The 25,014-nt window shown below is 47.1% G+C and overlaps 1 protein-coding gene across 5 annotated transcripts in view; it reads left to right on the top strand.

The window, feature by feature from the left end:
* ACP5 (acid phosphatase 5, tartrate resistant) overlaps window positions 1-25,014 on the top strand; it is a 589,255-nt gene that overhangs the window by 418,865 nt on the left and 145,376 nt on the right. Inside the window, exon 1 of one of the 5 annotated variants that reach the window (XM_078684654.1) lies at window positions 15,027-15,056. The exons of the other annotated variants lie outside the window; for them this stretch is intronic. Within the exon in view, the coding sequence (XP_078540780.1) occupies window positions 15,042-15,056 (15 nt within the window). The 5' untranslated portion in view covers window positions 15,027-15,041. Of the gene's footprint in view, window positions 1-15,026; window positions 15,057-25,014 lie in introns of those variants that run through there. 5 annotated transcript variants of the gene reach the window in all.

Raw genomic sequence — 25,014 nt, 5'->3', positions numbered from 1 at the left:
GATGGAAGCGGATGTTGGCTGCTCTGAGTAGTTTGGTGAGGGGTTCCATGTAGATGTTAAAGAGTTGCGGGGAGAGCACTGAGCCTTGAGGGACTCCCTTGTTGATAGGGTGAGAGTCAGAACCAAAGTTTTTTATTTTTTTTGTTTTTGAGTGCGATTGTGTAGGAATGAGGAAACCCATTGGAGGTCCTTTCCTTTTTGCCTCTCTTCAGTACCTTGGAGTGTTGTTCCAAGCTGCTAAGCTCAGTTTCAGCAGTTCTCAAGTCTCAGGGTCTGAGAATAATTGGCTACTTGGACAACATGATTTTCTTCCGTCAAGAGAAGGATCTCATGTTGGGACAAGTACAAAGGGCAATGCATCTTTTTCAGAAACTGAACTTAATGATAAACGTAGAATGGACTCATTAGGGTCCCTAGTAGACTCAGGGAAAGGTTTGTTAATGTTACCGGAGGCTAAGTTAAAAGGAATCAGGGCGGTGGTGAGGATGGTGGTGCCCCAGGCCCAAACTTCTTTAACCCCTTGCATGCGTGGCAAATTTTTGCGCTGTGCAGGCGATTTTAAAAGTGGGCGGGATTCGGATGGCCCCCGCCCATCCTCCGCACACACCCACCGTGACGCATGACGGCCAGGGGTCGTCATGAGCATGCAAGGGGTTAAGTCATTTGGTAAGAGTGGTGGGCCTGTTCTCTTCACCAGTCAGGAAAAATTCCCAGGCCACTCATGACACTCCAAAGGCTAAAAATAAGGCTCCTTCAGAGAGATCTGGGGTACTCTCAGATGATCCCTTTAGACGAGGAAGCAAGATCAGAAATACTCTAGTGGTAGGCGCACATGGACGCTTGAAGCGGGCGAGCAATATTTCCTTCAGGCACAGATCTTGTATTAGAATCAGCTACAACTCATTGGTGATGGGTTGCAATGTGTAGTACCTTTTGGGCTGGAGGAAGATTATCCAAGGACTCATAAATGTACCTAAATTGTAATCATTTTTTCAGATTCCTTTGCAATTCAAAGCCGGGTGAAGGGCATGGTGAGCTCTGCGATTCTCCGAAGAATGTACAGATTAACAGCTGTCAGAAACATCAACAAAATCAACACCTTTAGCAGAGTTAGTAAATGTATTATGGGAATTCTCTTTCAAACAGGAAATATATCTGATGGCGGAATATGTGCTAAGTTCAACAAATATGATGGCAGATTGGCACTCAAAGTATGTTAGACAGCACCGCTTATAATTTCGACTCGCAGGTGTCCGGAACTATGCTGAAAGAGTGGGAACGTTTTATATGGATCTCTTTTGTGTCCAGGGTGACAACTCAGTTGGTCAAATTCTTCAGTTGGAGGCCAGGCCCTGAGACTCTGGCTACAGGTGCATTTCTTCAGGACTTGTCAAAGGAGAGGCGCTATGCATTTTCTTCCTTCATCATGATTGCCAGAACCTTAGCGCACATTTGGAGGCAATCAGTGGGGGTGGTAGTGGAGACACCTCTGTGGAAGAGCCAGCCATTGTATCCAACACTGTTGAAACTCTCTGTGGAATGTCTGATACAGTTGCCTGTTATCCCACAGATGTTGAAAAACTCTTACAACCAGTTGCACCCATTCATATTGCAGAACAGACTGATTCTGTACTGATTCTGGTGGCTTAGAACCTTTTGGTCTGTTTGGAAGAGCGCCCAGACTTTTGGATGAGACTTCAAGTTACTTTGAAGCTTCATGGGTCACAGGTACTGTCAGGGCTTAAAGATCAGGTATGGGTCTATGGAATAGCTGGTGTCGGGAGAGAGGTTTGGATCCTAATTCAGGAGGAGCTGTGAGAATGTTGAATTTTCTAGTGTCGCTGCCAGCCAGGTAGAAATCTTATAGAATCATTAATGGAAACATCTGCGATTTCAATTGGATATCAAAAGGTTGCTGGAAAGCCATTTGGAGAACACCAAGGTATAAGATATACAAATCTTCATAAATCATGGTATTTGACTATGTGGGATGGCAATCTAGTATAACATTTGTTTGAATCCTAGGAGGATAATGAAAATGTTTTAATAAAGTGTCTCACTGTCTCCTAAGTTGGTGACTTTGTTATGTTTAGTTTCTTTTAAAGGGGCGTCATGTTAGATGTCTGGATATCACCACTATACAATACATAGCAACGGGAGTTATTTTCCACATTACGTGTAGAGCTAAGAATGCATCCTCTTCTGTGGAATTCCTGAGTTTTTCTGTGAATCACTACTTTTTAATCTTTTTATGGCCGAGCTTTCAGTCCAACTCAATGAAAGCAATTCACATGCCCCAAGCTAGGAGGCCGTCAGTTATCCAATCTCCTATGTGCAGATGACCTGGTGTTTATCAGCCGGACACCTATAGGTCTACAACGCTTGCTTGACATCACTCCCAATACTCGGAGACCAACAGACTAAGTATTAATCAAGAAAAAACAAAAGTCATGTGTGTAAACTTCCGGAAGACAAAAACAAAACACAACTGGCTCCTGGCAAAAGTCTAGCTGGAAGTCGTACAAGACTATAAATACCTGTGGGTTATGATTGATAACAAAGGTAACTACAAAGCACAATGTGAGGCAATAAAAAAGAGGGAACTAATGACTGCAGTGGCATTAAGAAATCTGAAAAATATGACCGCTGGACCAAGCTTTCTCCCACTGATCAGGGTGATACAGGCTAAACTAATTCCATCAATCACCTATGGAAGCGAAGCCATGAGAGGGAAAGATGCGGAAACATTGAACAGCACTATTGCAAGAACCTTGAGAATAATCTATGGGTTGGCAGGATACACATCTCCGGCACAAATGAGGCTTGAATTCGGGATGCAAAGACAAGAATTGGCCCGCCAAGGAGCTTTCGTTAAAACCTGGTACAAAATCAAACAAGCATTTACAATGCAACAGTCTCGCCTTTGCAAAAGTTAGAGCTATTGGCATTGTAAATGACAACATTTTTATATATGTGTTGGTTTTGAAAACCGATAAATAAATGGCATTGTCATTTACAATGCCAATAGCTTAACCTCTCGCAAATGCGAGACCTATTGCATTTGCACCCACACACACACATAGCCACACGCACCCACACACACACACAGAGCCACACACACACACAGCCCAACACACATACACACACACAGAGCCCAACACACATACACACACACAGAGCCCAACACACACACACAGAGCCCAACACACATACACACACAGAGCCCAACACACACACACACACAGAGAGCCCAACACACACACACACACACACAGAGCCACACACACACAGGGCCACACACACAATCGAGCACAACCAGGGAACAGAGGCAAGAAAAGCGAGCACAACCAGGGAACAGAGGCAAGAAAACACGAGCACAACCAGGGAACAGAGGCAAGAAAAGACGAGCACAGCCAGGGAACAGAGGCAAGAAAAGACGAGCACAGCCAGGGAACAGAAGCAAGAAAAGACAAGCACAGCCAGGGAACAGAGGCAAGAAAAGACTAGCACAGCCGGGGAACAGAGGCAAGAAAAGACGAGCACAGCCGGGGAACAGACTCAAGAAAAGAGGAGCACAGCCAGGGAACAGAGGCAAGAAAACACGAGCACAGCCAGGTCTCTCTCGGGCAGTCACACCGGGCGCCTCCGCTGCACATAGCAACAAATCTCGCAGTGTCGCTCACCGGGGAGTATGTACAGCAGTCGGGTCCGCCTGGGTCCGATCTCGCCTGCGGTTGTTTACTTTTCTTCCCGGCGTTTGTTCCGCCCTGTGGCCAGGGGTCCAAGAATACGGCGCCGCAGGGCGCAAGCGGGGCAGCGCTCTCCACATACCGCAGCGCCCAGTCCCGCCGGCTGCAGGGGGGGGGGGTTCACACCGCCTCCGCGATGGCGCCTCCTTCAGCGGAAGTAGCGGTGAGCACTGAGGTATATGGGGGTGAGCTGGGCCAGATATCACCCCAGAGACGTTACGAGCAGGAATCGGGAGTGGGGATGGAAAGTTCTGGTGACCAGGGGACAGTCCCCCCATTTCAGTCCACAGATCTGCCTCGAGTCGCATGAGGCCCGGGATGAGGCATCGGCGCACAGCAGACTCAGTGCAGGGCAGCCCGGTCAGGCCACAGAGGTGAGAAATGGCAAAGGGGGAGCACCACAAACCCCAAGGAGAGGCCCTCAGCAGTCTCCACTCACCGGGGCAGTTGCACTGGCACCACTCCAGGTAGGAGGGCACAGCGCCATCTACAGAGTTTGAGGGCAGGCAACAGCGTGCCTAGGCCTTCCGTCCGTGTCCGGCAGGCTTGGTTGCAGCGGTGCAGTTAGGCGGGTCCCCAGGGACAGTTAGGGCCACGTCTGAGCTTTTGCTGCAGGTGTGCAGCCAGGGCCACGCCACTGGTTGCCGAAGGCAAGAGAGGAGCGCACCACACCACCATGTTTCTCCGAGGTCCAGCAGAAATGCCTCGGAGAAACGCCCCGTCATTTTCCGACTGGGGGCGTGTTTTTCTTTCTCTCCTCTTCCCATTGCCTGGAATGTAAAATTCCAGCCAATGGGAAGAGGAGAGAAAAAAACTTAAAAACACACCCCTCAATCCCAAAAAGACGAGGCTTAAATGGAAAGACGCCCGTCTTTGCCAATGGCTGGCCTCCGTTTAGGAAGCCAGCCAATAGAGAAGAGGGGCGGGTTCAAGCCTCACTCTGGAAAACATAAGATCTCCCCAGCGAGACTGCGCAAGCACAGCCTACGCAGGCTGAAACCTACAAATCACTACTGTAACCAAAACGCTTTTACTCAACTGTTTACAGGATATGTCTTAGGACTGAATCTAGGATCCAGTCCTGTGGTTAGAAAAGTAATCCATAAAGTAATTAAATGCATTTAATTGGAAATTCCCATTGAGCTCAATGTAACATTGTGCTTGAAATTGTGTTGCCTATTGCAACAACTGTATCTATTGTACTCAAAAGTCTATTACCTATTTTGAAAAGTACTTACCAAACTTATCTCATTCTGAGAAAGTATATTTTGATACCTTGTTGGTTCTAAAAATAAAACAACTGTATATTTTTATACAAAACATTGGCCTAGAGTTTAGTTCTTGAGTGTGAGAGACCATTTGCTGACTGAGTGTGTACAACAAATGCTTTACACTGTCCTCTGATACTGCCTTACGGCTCTGCCAAGCTACCACTTTAGAAAGTAAGGTCATATCTAACTGTAGCCTCTGCCAAACCTCTGGGGACTGTATACTCTGTGCACGCTGTACCTTCCTTTGGTCCAGTATATACAGAGCCACTTTCTTACACAACATCTCTAATAAGCATTATTCTCTCTCTCCAGTTCTAACTATACAAGTCAAAGCACTTACGATTTCCCCAATGGATTACACTAAAACCTTGTGCAAGTCTACCCTCCTATACTATCACGAAGTTACAATGCTTACAGAAAAATACAGCTCAAGCCATTTTTGGACTCCACAAAATGGTAGCAAATCTCATATGCATTTCAGCAACTTCACTGGTTGTCAGAGTTGAAGAGGGTGGAGTTCAAGGTATTGTGGGTTGCCCAAAAGGCCTTTTGGGCCAATGCACTTTGAAACACAACCTATCCTTCTGCATTATTCAGTCCTGAGCAGCAATGTTGTGGTTCCTATGCCCCAATTTATTAAGCAAAGTTTTGGAACTCGCTACCATAGACCCAAAGGTTTGAAAAGCCCATTTGAGTTTCAGGAAACATAAGAGCATGGTGAGCTGTTTAACTAGACCCCTGTTTGTACATATGGTGTCTCTTTAAAACTCTGGTCCAGAGACATGGACTAGTGCCCTTAAGCAACTGATTTAGATGCGAGTATGCACAAAGTACACAAGAAAATGATAACATGACTCATCAGAAGCCAAATGGTGCCAATCAGTCCTCCTGAAGCTCTGACACACGTTACAACCCTAATGGATCCAAAAGACCACTCCCATCTCTAACACCTGTTAGCATACATCAGGTCACCCGCTGGCACCCATTAGTCACCTCTCCAACATCCATCACAGCATTCCTGCACCCACCAGTGACTTCTAGACAGCTTCTGTCAGAACATTCTCCTGCTCTGCCATAATCTCTCTACCTCTCGTTGCCCAACCCATCTTTCTGCTCTTTACAGTTTACCTAAAACAATTTTTAACACAAGACGACATTATAATTTTAAATTGCAAACCAGAAATCACTGCTCTGCATTAATACGACCAGGAGTACTGCAACACACAAGGAACCTACTTACTTCCTTTCTGTTCCTCTACACCCTAGCTCTCCAAACACAGCAACATTGAAGAAAACAGTGAAGAGGCAACATCGAATCCGGGATATGCCAGAACAAGGGACCAACTTGAGCCTCTGCTCTATAACTGTCCTGCAGGCGACCTTTCAGGAGCATAATAAGTTCCTCAGGGCAATAGTCCTAAAAAATAATTAGGCAAATGAACTTTGGCAATGTGTAATGGTGCCATGAAATCGCTGGAAGTAATGATGCAGAAGTTGCGTCACAAACCTAGCAAACTCCTCACTTTAATGGGAATGCACAGATTTTACAAAGCTGAGACGCAATGAGATATAGCTTTTTCGCTGTACATAGTACCCAGCACCATGTGACTCTGGGCAATAGCTTGCTTAATCTTCCCGACGGCCCCCAGCGCCTAGAGACCCTTACGGGTGATTGTGCGCTGTACAAATGTGGATTATTATTATTATTATTCGACACAGTCTGCCAGCACACCCTGCGCACAAGCCTCCGCGACGCAGGGATCCGGGACAAAGCTCTGGACTGGATCACCTCCTTCCCCACCGGCAGAACCCAGAGAGTCCGCCTCCCCCTTTCCGATCTGAAGCCACCACGATCACCTGCGGCGTACCCCAAGGATCATCCCCCAGCCCGACCCTTTTCAACATCTACATGGCACCACTCGCCAACGTCGTCCGAGCACCCCACCTCAGCATCGTCTCCTACGCCAACGACACTCAGCTAATCCTCTCCCTCACCAAGGACCTAGCCACCGCCAAATCCAACATCCACGAAGGCTGTCGCAGACTAGATGAATACCAGCCAGCTAAAGCTGAACTCGGACAAGACAGAGGTCCTCATCCTCGGATCCACTCCCTCCACACTGGACTCATGGTGGCCGCCCATGCTGGGTGCCGCCCCGACATCCACCAACCACGCACGCAACCTGGGTTTCATCCTGGACTCCACGCTCTCTATGACCCGGCAAGTTAACGCTGTCTTCTCCTCCAACACCCTCCGCATGCTCCGAAAGATCTACAGATGGATCCCCACCGAAACCAGGACGGTCACCCAAGCACTCGTCAGCAGCAGGCTGGACTACGGCAATGCCCTTTACGCAGGAACCACAGCCACACTCCAGAAAAGACTCCAACGCATACAAAAAGCCTCATCCTCGGACTCCCTCACCACAGCCACATCACCACCCACCTGAGAGAGCTGCACTGGCTCCCAGTCAACAAGAGGATCACCTTCAAGCTCCTCACCCATGCCCACAAAGCACTTCACAACGGCAGACCAGCAAACCTTAACGAACGACTTTCCTCCTACACCCCGAACCACCAGCTTCGCTCCGCCGACCTTGCCACAGTCCCACGCGTCTGCCGAACGACCACCGGTGGCAGATCATTCTCCCACCTCGCCGCCAAGACGTGGAACTCCCTCCCCGCCCACCTACGGCAGACCCAGGACCTGCTGACCTTCAGGAAACTCCTCAAGACCTGGCTGTTTGATCAGTAGCTGCTTCCCCACCCCCTTATCGGCTTGAGACCCTCACAGGTGAGTAGCGCGCTCTACAAATGTCTTGATTGATTGATTGATTGATTGATTGATTGATTGATTGATTGATTGATTTCTGCCTGGCTGATGTGCTTTCCAGACCTGCTGATGTGGGTTCCTTATTACTTGGATCTAAAAATAAATTTCTGGATTTTACTGGCTGATTCGCTTTCCTCCTCATTCCTGTGGTGGTACTTTTCTGCCTGGATCTCTGTACCACAACCAAATTATACATAATAGTTCAAAAAACACAACACCTGCACAATATATACAGCTCAACTCAAGTTCCCTCAGGCAGAAACCTGCAATATCCAAACTTCCACTGTGAACTATCACGCTGAGCAGCCCCACTAGACACTCTACATTAACATGGGTTAAATTGGAAAGTTGCAAGGCCCAGACTGTCTTTCTTTATGAAACACCCATGTAAAGTTAACGTACAGCCTCAAACCATTCACTAAATATGGTTTGGATACATTTTCCCCAAGTAAGAAACCTACGCAGGACGAATCACCAGTACATGTCAGGCGTAGGCAAATATTTAGAGATCTGAAACCTCCCTCCAAAACAGGGACAATTAGCTCGTCATTTATCCCTATCCAACTTCCATTCAATAGAATACCATATTATAACATGGATGGGTGTACAGGTATTTCCATGGCTTAGTTGGTTACAAAATGTTTTTGAACGTTAGATATCCTTTGACACCACTTACCTGTCTTTTAACAGGAGAGGTGCTCTTAGGCACTGGGGTACCTTCAAATGTTTAACCTGAATGTGAATCTACCAGCACTTCTAGGCAGTAATACTTTTAACTGCGATTATCACCCAAATGCTGGACTTTTCTGTTTCCATTTTTTAAACAAGCATTTACAATGCAATGGTTTCGCCTTTGGAAAAGTTTGAGCTATTGGCATTGTAAATGACAACATTTGTATTTATGTGTTGGTTTTGAAAACAGATAAATAAATGGCATTGTCATTTACATTGCCATTAGCTTAATCTCTCGCAAATGTGAGACCTATTGTACCCTACCGACGAGCTCAGCAGACAGCAATTACTACCACACACACACACCCAGAGCCACACAAACACACCCAGAGACAGCCACACAAACACACCCAGAGCCAGCCACACACACACACCCAGAGCCAGCCACACACACACACCCAGAGCCACACACACACCCAGAGCCACACACACACACACACACCCAGAGCCACACACACACACACACACACCCAGAGCCACACACACACACACACCCAGAGCCACACACACACACCAACTGAGGCCTGTTAAAACTTGGCTTGCAATTTTTAGGATTTTATGAGGTTGTCACCTAACGGATAGAGCAGTCAACATCAAAGCTAGGGAACCGGTGGGGCCTAATTACAACTTTGGCAGTCTTGGAGCGGGCCACCATGCTGCTGCCTCGCTCCAAGAACACTAAATCCGTACATTGGTGATTAGATTGTTAAATTTCTAGTCTCTGGCAAGTGGTTCTTTGGTGGTCCTTTGGTGGTCCCATGGCGGTGCCTATGAAAAAGACACCTCAATGGGAGCGTCAAAGGAAGTTCCTGAACGGCATGGAACGGTGCAGTTGATGCAGTGCATGCACCCTATGGCCCTCAGGTAACAGGGGGCCCTGTTACGCCCCCTTTGTTTCCTCTCCACCACAGTTTTCATAGCAAGCTCACCACCATGAAAACCGTGGCAGAGTGGAAACTCATAATCTGCTTGGTGGTGCCGCAGTGGCAGTGGCACCGCCAAGCATATTACGGCCTCAAGACCACCGCAACACCCCCAGGGATCTCTGATCCCTGGCGGTGTTGCTGCAGTCCCATGGCAGTCCGACTGCCCAACTTGTAATAGGGCGGTCTGACCGCCCATGCACTGGTGCCCCCACCGCACTGTGGCTACGGCGGTGTTGGACTGCCAAAGTCATAATTAGACCCTTAATCTCCTTGTGCTTGACAAAATCCCTAGCAAAATGAATGTGGCCTCTCTATGGACATCATGTTTCAATGGTATTTCCTTAAACACATTCGTTCAGATTCACAAAGGTATTTATGAGTATGTGAAGTACGTCTTAAATGCCTTTGTGAATTGAACTCAAAACATCTACAATGGGAATATTGAAGGAATATTTATATACGAGTAAAACAAATACAAAGGTGTGTATCCTTTTTTAACTTGTATTGGTAGGGAGTTGAGCAATCCTAGGCCAATTCACAAAGGCAGTTTTGAACTGGTAGTACTTGAAGTAGTACATCTGTAGAACTGCTTTAATTGCTCATACATGCATTTGTGAACGAGCCTTGGGGTCTATTTGGCAGTTTTCTGTGCATATGACACCTGCAGGATCTCCCTACATACTGAATCTCTCAGTGCACATGCCAACTTTATGGTCTCTATATACAGTAAATGTTTTTGATTGCTCCTCTAAGGCCAATACCTCTGCATGGTCTCTTTATGTACAGTTCTTTCTAACGCCTCTTCCTCACACAAAGGAAGTCTCTAGTCTTATTCTGGAGGCACTATGTAAGATGAGCAAACAGGAGAGTGTTGCAAGCATTTCACATATCTTGTTTCTCCTTTAATTGGAATCACTCAGTGTAGGCTTCCCTGATCTGCAGGAATGGCCTTCTAGGCTAAGGAAAGGGAGAACTAGGGGTCAGCTGAGTGGGTTGGGGATGCTGCGCCGGAGGAACTAACATAAGAACGTGCACGGCGGCGGTAGGGCGGGTTTGGCCCCCGTGCATGTCTGGGCGCGAGAAGCCGTTGTGGATCATTAATCACTAGGCGGGACCCCGGAGCGAGCAGCTAGTTTTCATCTAAATATTAATTTTCATGGTGGGGGGGCGGAGCTAGCTGCTGTGAGAGATGGCCGCGTTTTAAGCGAGCTCCTCTCGAACGCCCTAAAAATCCTCTCATAATCCTGCAATTACACAGATGATGGCAGAAAACTTGCTGCTGGAAAGCTGAGGACGGGTACATGCATCTGAAAACACCGACTGTAAACACATAAGACGACTTGCAAACGTGGAACGAAAGCTGGCGCAGCGGTGGCCTACCTGCTGAAAGTGAAACTGAAGCCGTGGGTTGTACTTTGGACTGCAGCTGCGATGCACGTGGGTGCCCTGGATGCAGAGTATCGATGATGGACCATATTTGAAATAAAGTTGAGCCCATATGCCTCGTTGACGGCATGCCTGAATAGCGGTGGCTGGGAGAAATACTGAGTAGCACGCTGCGCCGGAGGAACTAACATAAGAACGTGCACGGCGGCGGTAGGGCGGGTTTGGCCCCCGTGCATGTCTGGTCGCGAAAAGCCGTTGTGGATCATTAATCACTAGGCGGCACCCCGGAGCGAGCGGCGAAGCTTGTGGGAGAGCGGGAGCTTTCATCAAAGCAGCCGGGTGGACTGAAGTGGATCACGCGATAAAACAAGCAGTCACCAAGGACGACTTCGGCGGAATGACCAAAAAAAAACCTCCCCCCCCCCCAAAAAAAACAAAAAACGCCCACAGCCGCATGACGTAGCGAAAAGCCTAAAAATCGCCGGAACGCCCACGAATCTGCTCGCAGAATGACGAGCAGATCTCTCTTCCAATGGCTAGCCTCCATTTATGGAGCTAGCCAATGGAAAGAGAGGGCGGAACAAAGCCACACAGTGTAAGTCATTAGATTTCGCCTGCGCGAAACGCTGCTTGCGCAGCTTTCGACAGGCGAAACCTAAAAAGGAAGTTGAGTTTTTGAAAAAGCCTTTCCACTGAGCACTCATTCCGGCAAGTGCAGAGCATTAACATCACGATATCTGTAAAAAAAAAAGAAAAACGGAAAGACATTGTGCATATTAAAAATATCAGTCGATTTAAAGGAGATAGAATTGGTATTATGTTGACGATGAACGGACTGTAATGGTTTTCGAGCACTTTAACACTCACGCGGCAGATTTGTTTTAGTATTCGCTTTAGGCAAATATGAACGAGGTAGGTGGGGTGCAGAATGTACATATAACGCGTATTGCACTGGCATGATGGGAATCGGACGTAATACTAAACCGCAAATATTCATGTACTGGCATTCTTCCTAGCGCTTGGACGAGAAAAAGCGCTTTAAAGGCGGACACCTAAATATCGGGCACTGAACGGCCACACAATCTGTTCCAAGCTTTCAGTAGCTCTTTCCACGTATCCACCCCTCCCCTGAACCAGAGTTTCATAAACTAGAAGGGATCTAGAACAAGAAAGCGCTATATGCGATCTTTAATTCAGCGCCCCGCCAGATACTGCTCCTCCCCCCGTTTAAACTTTAGTGAGCGATCCTGACTTCCTACGGAGTCGCACTGATTGGTAAATTCCTCCGCTTTCCCTTCTTGCATTATTTTTTCTCTCGAAGCACTTTTCACTGTATCGCCAATTGCCCCCTTCTCATTGTGTCCTCTTTCCTTCGACTTTCTTTTTTCTGTATTTCACCCATGCTTTCCCTTTGCACGCTTTTCCCTGCTATGCACCCTCACTGAATTTGTCAACCATTTTACCTAGTCGCTTTAATCTCCGTCACCTGGTTTGCCTTCTGTGCCCCCATACCCAAGTCAAAGTTAAGGGTCATATTAACATTTTTTTCCTGCCCCAGTAGAACCTCCCCCCAACGAAGTTGATTTAAGGGGCTACAATGCTACCCGACCAGATTTCTTTTGGGGGTGGGGGCAGGTCCCATTTGAGTGCAGCCCGGTTTCAGCCGCACCTTCGGTTTCCTGAGAGCGCGGTAGTCTTGGAAAACAAACTGAAACCTCCCCCCCTTATCGGGCTAAAAATGGGCAGGTCCGACGGAAAGTGTGGATTCAGCGCCGACCATCAGGAGAGTGTTGGGGGGGGGTGCAGGGTGGAGGGAAGGCACAGGCCTTCGACCTTGGCCGGAAGACCTGCGTGGGGCTGGACTCGGTCGAAAGTCGTATAATCCCATTTTGTCCCTCCTTGGGACTGGGGAGGGGGGGTTTGCTCCATTTCAAGTGGATTCATTCTAAAAAGTTTAGCTTTTTGAAATCGGTCTTCACTTTTGAGCTGATCCAATCATAGTGTTCAAGTTTGCAGCCTTAATATAGTGCTTTATGCTGGATGTCTGCCTCGGAGCGTTTCAGGTTTTCGCAGATAAAGAAATAAGGGAAGGAACTTGCCGAGGACCACAATTCGGCATAACATTTAACCGACAGAGCTGGTTCCCCGGAGCGAGCGGCGAAGCTTGTGGGACAGCGGGCGCTTTCATCAAAGCAACCGGGAGGACTGAAGTGGATCACGCGATTAAACAAACACTCACCAAGGACGACTTCGGCGGAATGACCAAAAAATACTCCCCCCCCCCAAAAAAAAAACCCCCCCACAGCCGCATGATGTAGCGAAAAGCCTAAAAATCGCCGGAACGCCCACGAATCTGCTCGCAGAATGACGCGCAGATCTCTCTTCCAATGGCTAGCCTCCATTTATGGAGCTAGCCAATGGAAAGAGAGGGCGGGACAACACACACATACTGTAAACATTAGATTTCGCCTGCGCCGAAAAGCTGCGCGATGCGCAGCTTTCGACAGGCGAAACCTAAAAAGGGCAGCCAGGAACGCTAAACTCCTACTTGTGGAGGGAACTAGAAGCCTCAGAGACCTGCCCAGCTAGACATTTCTTGGACACTGCACTGGACCACCTGGGTTTACGGCAACTCTGGGAATCGTCAGGGTCTATGTAAAAAAATAGTAAATAACACTGGCAAAAATGACTTCATCATACAAGACTAAGCTGTCTTGACAGAACGCGCACACGGCTGGCTCACTGTACAGTCCTACAGCAAAGCGCCCCCCCCCCAAGCATGCCTCCAATCTAACTTCTCCAAAACTACACAGGAGAAGTTCCTGAGATTTCTGCTAGGCTTATTGCCATCTGCACATCACCTAACTCCATGGTTATGCCCTCCGAAGCCGGCAATTTGCCATCTCTGGGGGGAAGAAGAGAAGGACATAGTGCCCATTATAACCATATGCTGGGAATTAATTCAGGAGCGCCGGTCACTACTTAGACCAATCTTTAACAAGAAACAAATATGGTCCTGTAGGCAAGCGGTGCTGGCAAGTTTCTCTGGTGAAGACATTCAACTAAGCTGCTGCCTGGTAAAAGTTTTAACTGCTGCTGATCTCAGACTAAAAAAGATACAACCAGATTATCTGAGAAGTGGCATTGGAGCCGGCCCGCTGACCCACTATGCAAAGTCTCTGACAGCGCCTTTTACATCTAGTACTAAGCACTCTTGCACATCCAAGCCTCAAAGAAAAATATTAACCGGCTAACCTCGGCCATTTTGCACTGAGCCATAAAAGTTGTTGCTACACCACGCACTTTAAACTTGTACTCAATCACCCTCCCTCCTTTTGCTGCTAAGACTCTGACCAGGGGGGTTATTCTACCTTATGAACTGCTGCTAAATCTCCTTTTACAAAAGATGAATAATCTTGCCTGTAGCCCACCAAGGCTGGGGGACTGGATCTCTTTTGCAATTTTAATTGTGTTCTTAATTGTGGTACTAGTCTTTTAAATTGAAGTTTTATATGTTTTATAAGAGATGGTCAATTTATGTAAATGTTTTAACTAACTGTACAATAAATTCATTACCTTCTTACTTACTTACTGTGAATCCCAAACTTTGCGATGTGAGGTGTCTCAAACAAGATGTTGATTCAACAAGAAGGGTGGAGTTGTGAGAACCTCTGTGCCTCAACAATTCTTTGCTTTGAGTAAGCCTTTTAGTCCAGTAACCTCCACAACTTTGAGCAGATGACTTAAGGAAGTAATGGCTAAACCTGGGGTAGATACAGCAGCATTTGGGGCCTATTCAGTCAGCGGGCTATGGCTTCCAAAGTTTTCTGGGTAGGGACAAAACTGGAGGACATCTTAAAGGCTGCTAATTGGCCCAGCTTGTCAACTTTTAATACTTTTTATTGCAAACAGGTTGATCTTGTAGCAAGTGAAAGTCCTGATTTTACTAACGACAATGCAGACGAGTATTATCCCACCTCTGCTGTTCACCCACCCAATGTCTGGTTGCTGGCCTTAATGTTTGTTTGGTTCTCCTTTAGTACCTGGGTGACTAATCAGTTGACCATCTGAAGCTTTGGATTTTTGGATTTCTGACTCAGTGAATCACCTGGGCTCTGACTGTAATGTCTGGAAGCAAGAAAAGATGTACAGAGGGCAGGTAGACTTAATGTGATTGTTGTGTGTTCCGTTATTGTTTCAGATTTTTTGTTTTACACATGGACTTTAAATAACTTTATAGCGATGTATCAAAAAAAGAGGACACCATGGTTTAGCTGGGCCTATTTATACTGCATGTGATTGGTTATATTTTTTATGTTATTTCCTGTTACACCTACAGGATTGTGTGTGCGCATTGAATAATTGCTGTGATAATTAAACCAGTAAGAAAATAGACTGCATGGTACTCACATCTGTTAGCCTTCACAACTAGCTAGGGGATCTGCAATTCACGCCTGTTGGGATCTTGGGTTTAACCATTTTATTGAAAAAGCTTCACAAGGCCTAAGTTGGGTTGTTGCATCTAAAATATATCACCAGTATAGAGGTCGATGGGAGCACCTCATATATCTCCACTGAATTTACCCTTATTCTTGCACTCCAGCATTTTCAAAACCTCCTTTCGATTTTGCATTATTAGATGCTCCAACCCCTGAGCTGATTAGCAGGCCTTGCTGAAACAGTGGTCAAAGGCAGATGGCAGAAACGTTTTGCCTCGAAGCAGAACAGCACATGGTTGAAAAATACTTCTGAAGCATTACACTACAAAATCAATTATGAATATTATGTCAGGTTTCATGGGATGGTGTGCTACAGGACATTTAAGTGCACACAAGGCCCCGCTGCCTATCAAAAGTACCTAATTTAGTACTATCTTTACATGCAAATAATTTTATTTCTTTCAACAGTCTTGTATCCTAAAATTGCATGTTAACTCGAAAAGCATCCCCTATATTTCTAAAGTCCAACACAAACCCTCACTGTTACTCAAAACTTCTAAATGTCGCCTTTCCTTTTTTAGGTCTCCTGGCGTTTAACAGCGCGTCAGCGCTGTGTCCGCCAGGAGATCTATTGTTGCTGACTCTGCTCCCCAGGAGACAGCACCTGCCGCGCGCATTTCGCAAAAGGCGATCGGCGCAGGCCATGCGCGCGCGAACGCGCTCGCCGTGGCTGTCTCCTGGGAAGCGCAAGCATACCCAGGCACACCTCCCCCTGCACGCATGCGCAAACACGCACACATACACGCACGGAGAGACATCCCCCCCCCCCGCCGTTGCACACACAGACACACGCACACATACACGCACACATACAGGCATCCCCCCCTTCCCCGCTCACCGGCACTACGTTCTGTTGCAGCCTCCGACCGACCGACTGCGGGGCTCTCCCATGCCCCGCATCACCACTGCTCCTCCAGGCACTCCGTGGGCGCGGGCTTCACAAAACGGAAGTCCCGCCCCACCATAGGTTTCGTTTTGCGCGCACGTCTTGTTTTTGTACTCGTGCGTGGTGACGTGCCCTCGGGGGAGGAGGAGGTCGTTGTTTTGGGTTTGCGGACAGTCGCAGAATCGAAAGCAGACTTTCAGTGAGTGGTTTTTTTCATTTATTGCCTACCTCTGCCTATCGTTGCCTCTTCTTGCACCTCCTCTTCCTCTCTCTGCACGGCACCTCCCTTTCCCCTCCCACTTCCTCCGATCTTGCTAGGTGTCTATCCTCTCCCCCTGCCATCTCTGAACTCAGACTGGATCGCAGTTTTCCCGTTTTATATATATGGTCATTACTACTACCTTCTGGTGGGCTTCCCCACTCCATGCTCTCTTCGGTGTTGCTCATTTTATTGATCCTCGTCCCACTGGGTCTCTTCCTGCCTCGTCTCCCACCAATTCACTCTTCTCATCACCCTATTTTCCTTAACTTTTTCCGTGACCTACATGTATAGCCCACATTTATTTACCTTAATGTGTAGCTTTCTTATTCTACCTGCTCTTGCCTCATCTAACATCCTCGCTTCTTACTTAGTTTTAACCCCCATTCTTCCCACTCCCCGCTTCTCTCTGTGCTTCCTTCTGCGCACCCCATGCCATGTTCCATTTTGTCCAGATATGATCTGTGTTATCAGGCCGACTGTGCTGTTTTGAGTAATCAAAGGTATGTGCTTTTTACTGACATATGATTAAAAAAAACGTCGTTTAGAGAATTCAAGTCGGTGTCAAGTGTTGTCCATGTTTATACCCCCTGGTTGTTGGGTTCTCGTCGACTCTAGTTTTAAAGGTGGCAAACTTTTGAATACCTTTCCATTCACTTTCAGTATTGACTTTAGTTTAACGGCTTTCAGGAGGTTCTGAAGAGCACATTAGTTAGGCTGCTGAAACTTTATTTGACCATAGGTAATCCTCCCGTTTTGTATTTTCAGTCGCATGTACTATGAGAGTGACTTTAACGTACCAATCATGGTACACTTTTTGAATGCCTCTGTGGCAAATGTACAGATCGCTCGTTTGTATGGCATCGACAGACTGGATTAAATTGGCTGACTGGATAGGCCTTTCGGTCAGTCCGAATCCCCATTTGTGAGGAGTGTATTCTTTTGTACAATAAATGCCCAAGCGCATGTCTGTAGAGTGTGGCAAGCATAGTGGCCTTGTCGCTAAAGATGTGAAGGAGCAAAAGGACGGACTGGAGGGACCCGGTTTTCAATTAATTGTCAGGCTGCATACAACTGGGCTTTCTGCACTTCGTCTAGGAATTTGACTGCTGCATAGTACTGAAGATGTTTTCCTGTTAACTGTTCGTATTTTCGTTTGCTTGAAACGCCCTCTGCGTTTTTTATATAGCTCAAGCAGGCTGTGTATCCGGATCAAGGATCTGGCAAATACTATTGTACTGGGTGGTTGTCAGAGCTTGGCACCCAGCCGGTCTCCTGCGAACTGGCATGACCCTGCCTTTGGGTGGGACGGGCAGGACCAAGATATGACAAGGAACCATACACACCCGGAAAGGGTCAAGTACTGTCTGCACTTCAATTATCAGTAGATGTTAAAATAGGTGTTACATTTCTGGCGCCTTTTTGTACTTAAACTGTGCAACAAGAGAGCTCTCCGAAATTGGGAGCAAAGCTTTCATCTCTTAACAGTCTCTAAATGAAAGTCAATTTTTCTTTCCTTTCATAGGGTTGCATTGATTCTTTTAAAGTACTTTGTCACACAAAGGCTCCTGTTTTTCCCTATTGCACCGAGCTATATAAAGCATGTGATATTTATTTTTGGATTGGGAATCAGCAATTGTTATGCAAAAAAATGTGATACATGTCAGTGCAGTTTGAGATGTCCAGCTGTTTGTTGCAAAGGCGCTGCGTACTGACTTACTACTATACATTTTAGGTCTGGCGTTAGCCAAGTGCAGCTGACTTTACTACCTTGAGATATATTATATATATTTATTCCGGCCAGCCCTCTTCATCCAATGCTCTGTTATTATGGTAGTGAGTGCAGAGTAGTGAGTGCAGAGTATTGAGTAGTGAGTGCAGAGTAGTGAGTAGTGAGTGCAGAGTAGTGAATGCAGAGTAGTGAGTGCAGAGTAGTGAGTAGTGAGTGCAGAGTAGTGAGTAGTGATGCAGAGTAGTGAGTGCAGAGTAGTGAGTGCAGAGTAGTGAGTGCAGAGTAGTGAGTGCAGAGTAGTGAGTGCAAAGTAGTGAGTAGTGAGTGCAGCGTAGTGAGTAGTGAGTGCAGCGTAGTGAGTAGTGAGTGCAGAGTAGTGAGTAGTGAGTGCAAAGTAGTGAGTAGTGAGTGCAAAGTAGTGAATAGTGAGAGCAAAGTAGTGAGTGCAGAGTAGTGAGTGCAGAGTAGTGAATGCAGAGTAGTGAGTGCAGAGTAGTGAGTAGTGAGTAGTGAGTGCAGAGTAGTGAGTAGTGAGTGCAGAGTAGTGAGTGCAGAGTAGTGAGTAGTGAGTGCAGAGTAGTGAGTGCAGAGTAGTGAGTGCAGAGTAGTGAGTGCAAAGTAGTGAGTAGTGAGTGCAGCGTAGTGAGTAGTGAGTGCAGAGTAGTGAGTGCAAAGTAGTGAGTAGTGAGTGCAAAGTAGTGAATAGTGAGAGCAAAGTAGTGAGTGCAGAGTAGTGAGTGCGGAGTAGTGAGTGCGGAGTAGTGAGTGCGGAGTAGTGAGTGCAGAGTAGTGAGTGCAGAGTAGTGAGTGCAGAGTAGTGAGTGCAGAGTAGTGAGTGCAGAGTAGTGAGTGCAGAGTAGTGAGTGCAGAGTAGTGAGTGCAGAGTAGTGAGTAGTGAGTGCAGAGTAGTGAGTGCAGAGTAGTGAGCTGCCTCAAGTGAAGTACTCTGGTACCCAAGGATGACTAGCAAACAATATTATTCACAACATTGCTTACTATTCAGCAACATTTGACAGTTTGCAACTCATCTTTATACAACAATTCAGAGTTTGATAACAAATTAATGTAACACATTGTAATGTACAATGCCAATAGCTCAAACTTTAAAGCTGGGAGACCTATTGCATTGTAAATGCTTGTCTTTGAAATGGCAATCACCTTACATCCCATCATTTCCATGTCTCCTCTCTCTAAGCAAGACCTCTGAGTCACATGCATGTTTTCCTTAGCATTTATTAAGGTACTTTTGCAAATTACCCACAACTCATTTCAAATATCTCAAATACCTCTGCTTTCTTGAAAGTCATGCACCTGCAGTTCAACAATACCTAATCTCATCTAAAGGACTTATTAACCCCACCAACCATCTGCATGAACTCAACTACCACAAAAAAACTTAAGTGAATTAATTGATTGCTTTGTGTAAGCACACAAGACTAATCCCTATACCCAACAATAGCTAATGACACTGGATTAAACATTAACTTTGTGTTGTAGAGCATGTTCTGCCCAGCATAAAGAACTTCAGCTCCTCTTATGGGGTAGTAAAAGTGATAGAAATTCAACGACAATTGCTGGAAATTGCCCTTTTTGCAGGGTTATCCCCCAACTTTTTGCTTCTTCCTCCTATTTTTTTCCTGACCTGTTGGTATTGGTTTTAGGACTTTGCGCACTTTACCACTAGGATGACCAACCGTCCGTAAATTTCACGGATAGTCTGTAAAATGGACCTCACATCCGTTGTCCGTGAGGATCCTTTTTACGGACGCCTTTTGTCCGTAATTTTAGGCATTGCAGGGAACAGAGCTGTTCCCCTGCAAAAGGCCTCTGCTCCCTAATGGGGCCGCCTCACACTCCTCTGAGCACAAGAGCAGCCCCACCCCGCACATTGTCATTCTATGTGGGGCTGATTGCCACATACAGAATGACAATGGGTCAGTCTCGGCTGGCACAGCATGTGATGGCCTCCTCCAGCCTCGGTCCAGGAGAGGGCTTTCTGTCACCTGGAAGTGCAAAAACGTCCATGCTGCTGCTACGTGAGAATCCAGTTAACCAAAGGAAGGCGATGAAAAAAGTTAAAAGGAAGGGATTATAGTTATAGTATAGCAGCCATTTATTTTATGCATCTAACAACCATTGACAAAGCCGATAGTTCTGGCTTGTTGTAGGTGTAATGTTACTTGTTCTAAGTGTAACGTAATTTGTTGTATTATATATCTGGATGCAATGACATAAGCAACACAAGTACCAGTCGGGCGGCACATTATATTAAGCACAAATTTTTAGATTATGTGTATTAAACCACGCATTTTATTACATTAAACTCCCTTTTGGAGAGGCCCCCCTAGTTTTTACATCCCACTTAAAGCTCTGGAAACAACACCATGTCACAGTCTCCCCACGTCCAGGCACTGTGCATCATGCATGACTCATGCCTTCCACTTTTTCAGATTGCCTATGTGCAGGGGCATAGTGAACCCTGCCCCACCCCACCCCTTGCTTTAGGAACTACAGCGAGGGTGGAGTTCTTGATGGGTCTCATAATTAATGTGAAAAGGTGAGTGAGTAAGTAAGTGAAGGGATGGGGGGATGGATGGCTGGATAGATGAGTGAAATAATGGATGGATGGATGAGTAAAAGGGTGGATGATAGGCGAGTGGATGGATGAGTGAAATGATGGATGGATTGATAAATTGATAAGTGAAAGTGTGGATTGATGAATTGATAAGTGAAAGGGTGAATGGATGGACGGATGAGTGAAAGGGTGGATGTAAGGCTGGATGAGTGAGTGATAGGGCGGGTAGATGGACAAAAGGATGGATAGATGAGTGAAAGGGTGGATGGATGAGAGAAAGGATGGATGGATGATTGAAAGGATGGATGAATGATAGGTTCAATGGATGGGTTCATGAGTGGATGAGTAGATGGATGGGTGGGTCGATGGAAGAATGGATGGCTAAGTGAAAGGAAAATTAAAAGATGAAGGAGATGGGTAAATGGATGAATGAACAGGTGAATGGGTGGAAGGATGAGTAACTGGATGGATGAATGAGTAAGTGAAACGATGGCTGGATAGGTAAATGGCTGGATGGATGAGTGAATGGATGGGTGGAAGAGTGGATGGATAGGGTGAAAGGGTGGATGGATGGATGAGTAAAAGGGTGGATTGAGGGATGGATGAGTGAAATGATGGACGGAAGGATACGTGATGGATAGGTGTGTAAATGGATGAATATGGACATGGATGGGCACACAGATAGAAGGATAGAATGGATGGTGAAAGACTGAATGATGGATGAAAGAATGATTACACATTGTAAGCCCCATTATCTTAAGCATCATTTCCTATACATTGACTTGCACATTTGAGTGATTGTCTCTATATAATATGTGTGTGTTGTGACACACTCCAACACTCTGCCCCACATACTTGGGATGAGTAGCACTATAGAAGAAATTAAATACACATGTGAGAGGGTCTATGTGAAGATGAGGGATGTCATTGGAGGGTGGTATCAAGGCCATTCTGGCCGGACCGGGCATCAAGTGTTTTCTCTGGGAGCTGGAAAGGTGGGGGCGGTTTTGTTACCACAAAAAGACCTGCAAATTTGCTTAAATCTGCGCGCATACTGACAAACCATGAAGTGCACAATTGTCTCAACCTAATATAAACTTATTTTCACTTGTCCTTTAGTAGTTGTCTATTTACTTACTTATATACTATTGCACAACCTTTTCTGATGTGTCTGTAAAACTTACCTTTTGTCCTGAATTTTGACCTCCTGTCCTGAAGTTTTGTCCTGAATGTTGACCCTTTGTCCTGAATGGTTACACTCACTGTCCTAAATTTGCACTCATGCCAGTTGGTCACCCTATTTACCACTGCTAATCAGTGCTAAAGTGCATATGCTCTCTTAGTCAGGGTTGTATACGTATAAGGATAATGAGTTGTCAGTCTCTTACCTAAGGGGAAGATCGTTCTGCGGAGTACAATAGATACGTGTTTCCAGCAAAACTGCTCAGTCTGTTTGCCGTAGTTCAGTAACACAGAGCCGAAGTGCACATGGGCTTAAATAATGAACAAACCGGAATTGTGCGCAGGCATAAGAGCGATTGCCGCGACACTGAGTATCCGGTTATCAGTAATGTAGGGTAGAAAGTTGACGGTGGTCTTAGACACGTCACAGATTTTTGTGAGCAGTTTTGCCGGAAACACGTATCTATTGTGCTCCGTGGAACGATCTTCACCTCAGGTAAGAGACTGACAGCTCATTATTCTTATACATACACATCCCTGACTTACGGGCCCCTCATGGAAGCTAACAATCGGGTTCCTTTTATTACAGGAATCGGTTTACTAATCGAAAGCGGACATCCTGCCAATGCTGTCCCGCTTTCGCCATTATCCACATGTCAGTGGATTTTACTCCGGTAAGACTCTCACCTATGATATTCATTAATTTCTCAAGTTACCCTGTTGCTATCGAGCAGGACAACATGCTCCCCTTATCCCTCTTTTTCCACAGAGTTCCGCCCCAGACCTACATCTTGCTTTCTCATTGTCATCGACGTGCGGCTAATTACCAGAGGAGACTCCTCTTTTCCCTTTAACCCCTAACTACTCTTCTTTTCCTTTACATCACTGAACACGGCTGGGTCTCTGTAGGAGAGTAGGGTCTGCAATCCTATGATCACCCAGATTTTTGCTTTTTGCTGCACTGGTTTACGACTTTCCCTGGCTGTGGGCCTGCTAATCAGACCCACAGCCTAGCTGTTCTCTCTATCCAAATTGTACTCAGGTACTGAATTGGCACTGGGCCCTCTCCAAGTCCCTGTACCCAGGGCTGAGGTGTACCCAGAAGTCTCCCAGGGGCTGAAGCATGTATTATGCCACCCCTGGGCTGACTAACTAAACTGACACAACTGGCTGCACGACAGCTGGGGCAAGGTGGTGTACTCACCCTTTGCTTTAGATATAGTATACCTATATCTAACCCTAAAATGGACACACAGATCTCCTATCAGTCACTCCTATGGCAGGCCTTAACAATCCTGAAGGCAGAGTGCTTGGAATCGTGTGAGATGGTGCTCTGGCATGAGCTGAGCCTGTCTGCGGCTTTCGGGATCCATCCCTTAGCCGTTTCCATGATATCGCATACCATATACTCTTAAGTGCATTATAATCCTCGCGGTTATATGCCAACTCTGGTATCGCTTTATCAAAACATGTCGAGTAAGGTGTCATACGAATTGGAATACTAACCCCTCGCCAATTCTGGCGACGGGGTTAGCATTCCACCCTTCTAGAGGGACACGACATGTATGTAACCCCTAACCCCGGTTAAAGTCAAACAGAGCCTCAGCTTCACAAAATGGATGCTGCCACCGAGACACAAGTCTGCCCTCCTGCTGCTGGGAGTCCTCCCAGAGCAGGAGATAAGGACAAAGGGTTTCCTGCCAGGGGCGGTGCCAGCACCGTCCCAGACAGGATTTTGTGTATCCTAGGTAGGCAGGGCTTCAGAGGAAGGTGACTGCAAGTGGCACCCCGGTGCTCACTATGCATAGGCCGGCTTGAACCAGTTCCAGGGACACTCCAGACCCTGAGCTGGGGAAAAGGCCGCCAAGGAAGTGGGTGTAACCACCCCCCTCCTGGTCCCACCCATAGGGCAGGACCTAGTCGCGTGCCAGCCCCCTTTTCCCAGATAAAGGTAGGAGCAGGCCCCCTTCCAAATTAGATCATCTTTGGAATCAAGACACGACTTTCTGCGAAAGGACTTCAAGATTTCCTTCTTCAAGATTCTCCCTTGTGACTAAGGAGTAGTCACCCTGCATCCGCAGGCACCATCGCAAGAACACTGCGGTCTGCTGTAAGTCCTTCCTCCGGAATCCGACTGCCCAGCTCGACAAGACCCGGCTTCCCTGGCACCTCCGACCTCTACTCACCTCTACAGCCAAGCTGAGAACCGTGAGTGCGACGAGACCTCAAGGGACCGACTATTGCCAAGACTGCACGACTTCTGCACAGCAAGCCCGCCGAGTAATTTCCTGGCGAGTGCTTTGGGGTCCGAGAAGCCCCGACCCTGAGCAGCTCCAGCACCGAAGAGCAGCCCCCCAGCATCTCCACGATCGGCGTGGGGCCCTTCTGCTTTTTGCTGCTCACCGCGTTGTTTGGCTACTAGCCCGCTGGCTTGTGGCCTTCTGAACGACGCCCGACGACATCACTGCTGCTAGTCTGGTTGCTCCAGACTGGCTCTTGCTCCCTTCCAGAAGAGAGCACCCCGGACCCTCCTGGTCCACTCAAGACGCCATTTTGAGTCCACCGCGTGGGCTTGAATTAGCCAAGGCTTTGTTGCCCAATCCTGGGTTCTTCGACGCCGACAGCTTCATCCATCGTGGGACAGCTCGCCGCTCCATCCTGGTCGCCGACAACGCCTCCTGGTCCGTGAGATCTGCAGAGCACAGCGTCGCCCACTCACCTAGTCGAGGTGACTACCATCCGGTGCCCTCCTGGTGCCCACTGACTACTGGCTAGTAGTCACGAACTTGGTCCCCTCTGCTTTCAGGTGTCATCCATCTTCCAGATCCAGGCTTGGATCACTTCGAACTCTCTTCACTGGTCGCCTGCCCGCATCTTTCTTCCAGGCTCCTGGTCCGGCAACGAGGATTCCCGACGTCTTTTGAGACCTATGCAGCTGCAGCCCCTGGGCTAGGTAACTTCGGCATTTCGGTGCCCCAGCATAG

This window comes from Lissotriton helveticus, chromosome 1_1 (assembly GCF_964261635.1).
Source record: "Lissotriton helveticus chromosome 1_1, aLisHel1.1, whole genome shotgun sequence".
Lineage (NCBI taxonomy): Eukaryota > Metazoa > Chordata > Amphibia > Caudata > Salamandridae > Lissotriton > Lissotriton helveticus.
Note: the sequence above shows the minus strand (reverse complement) of the source record. Positions and strands in the feature narration are given on the sequence as shown.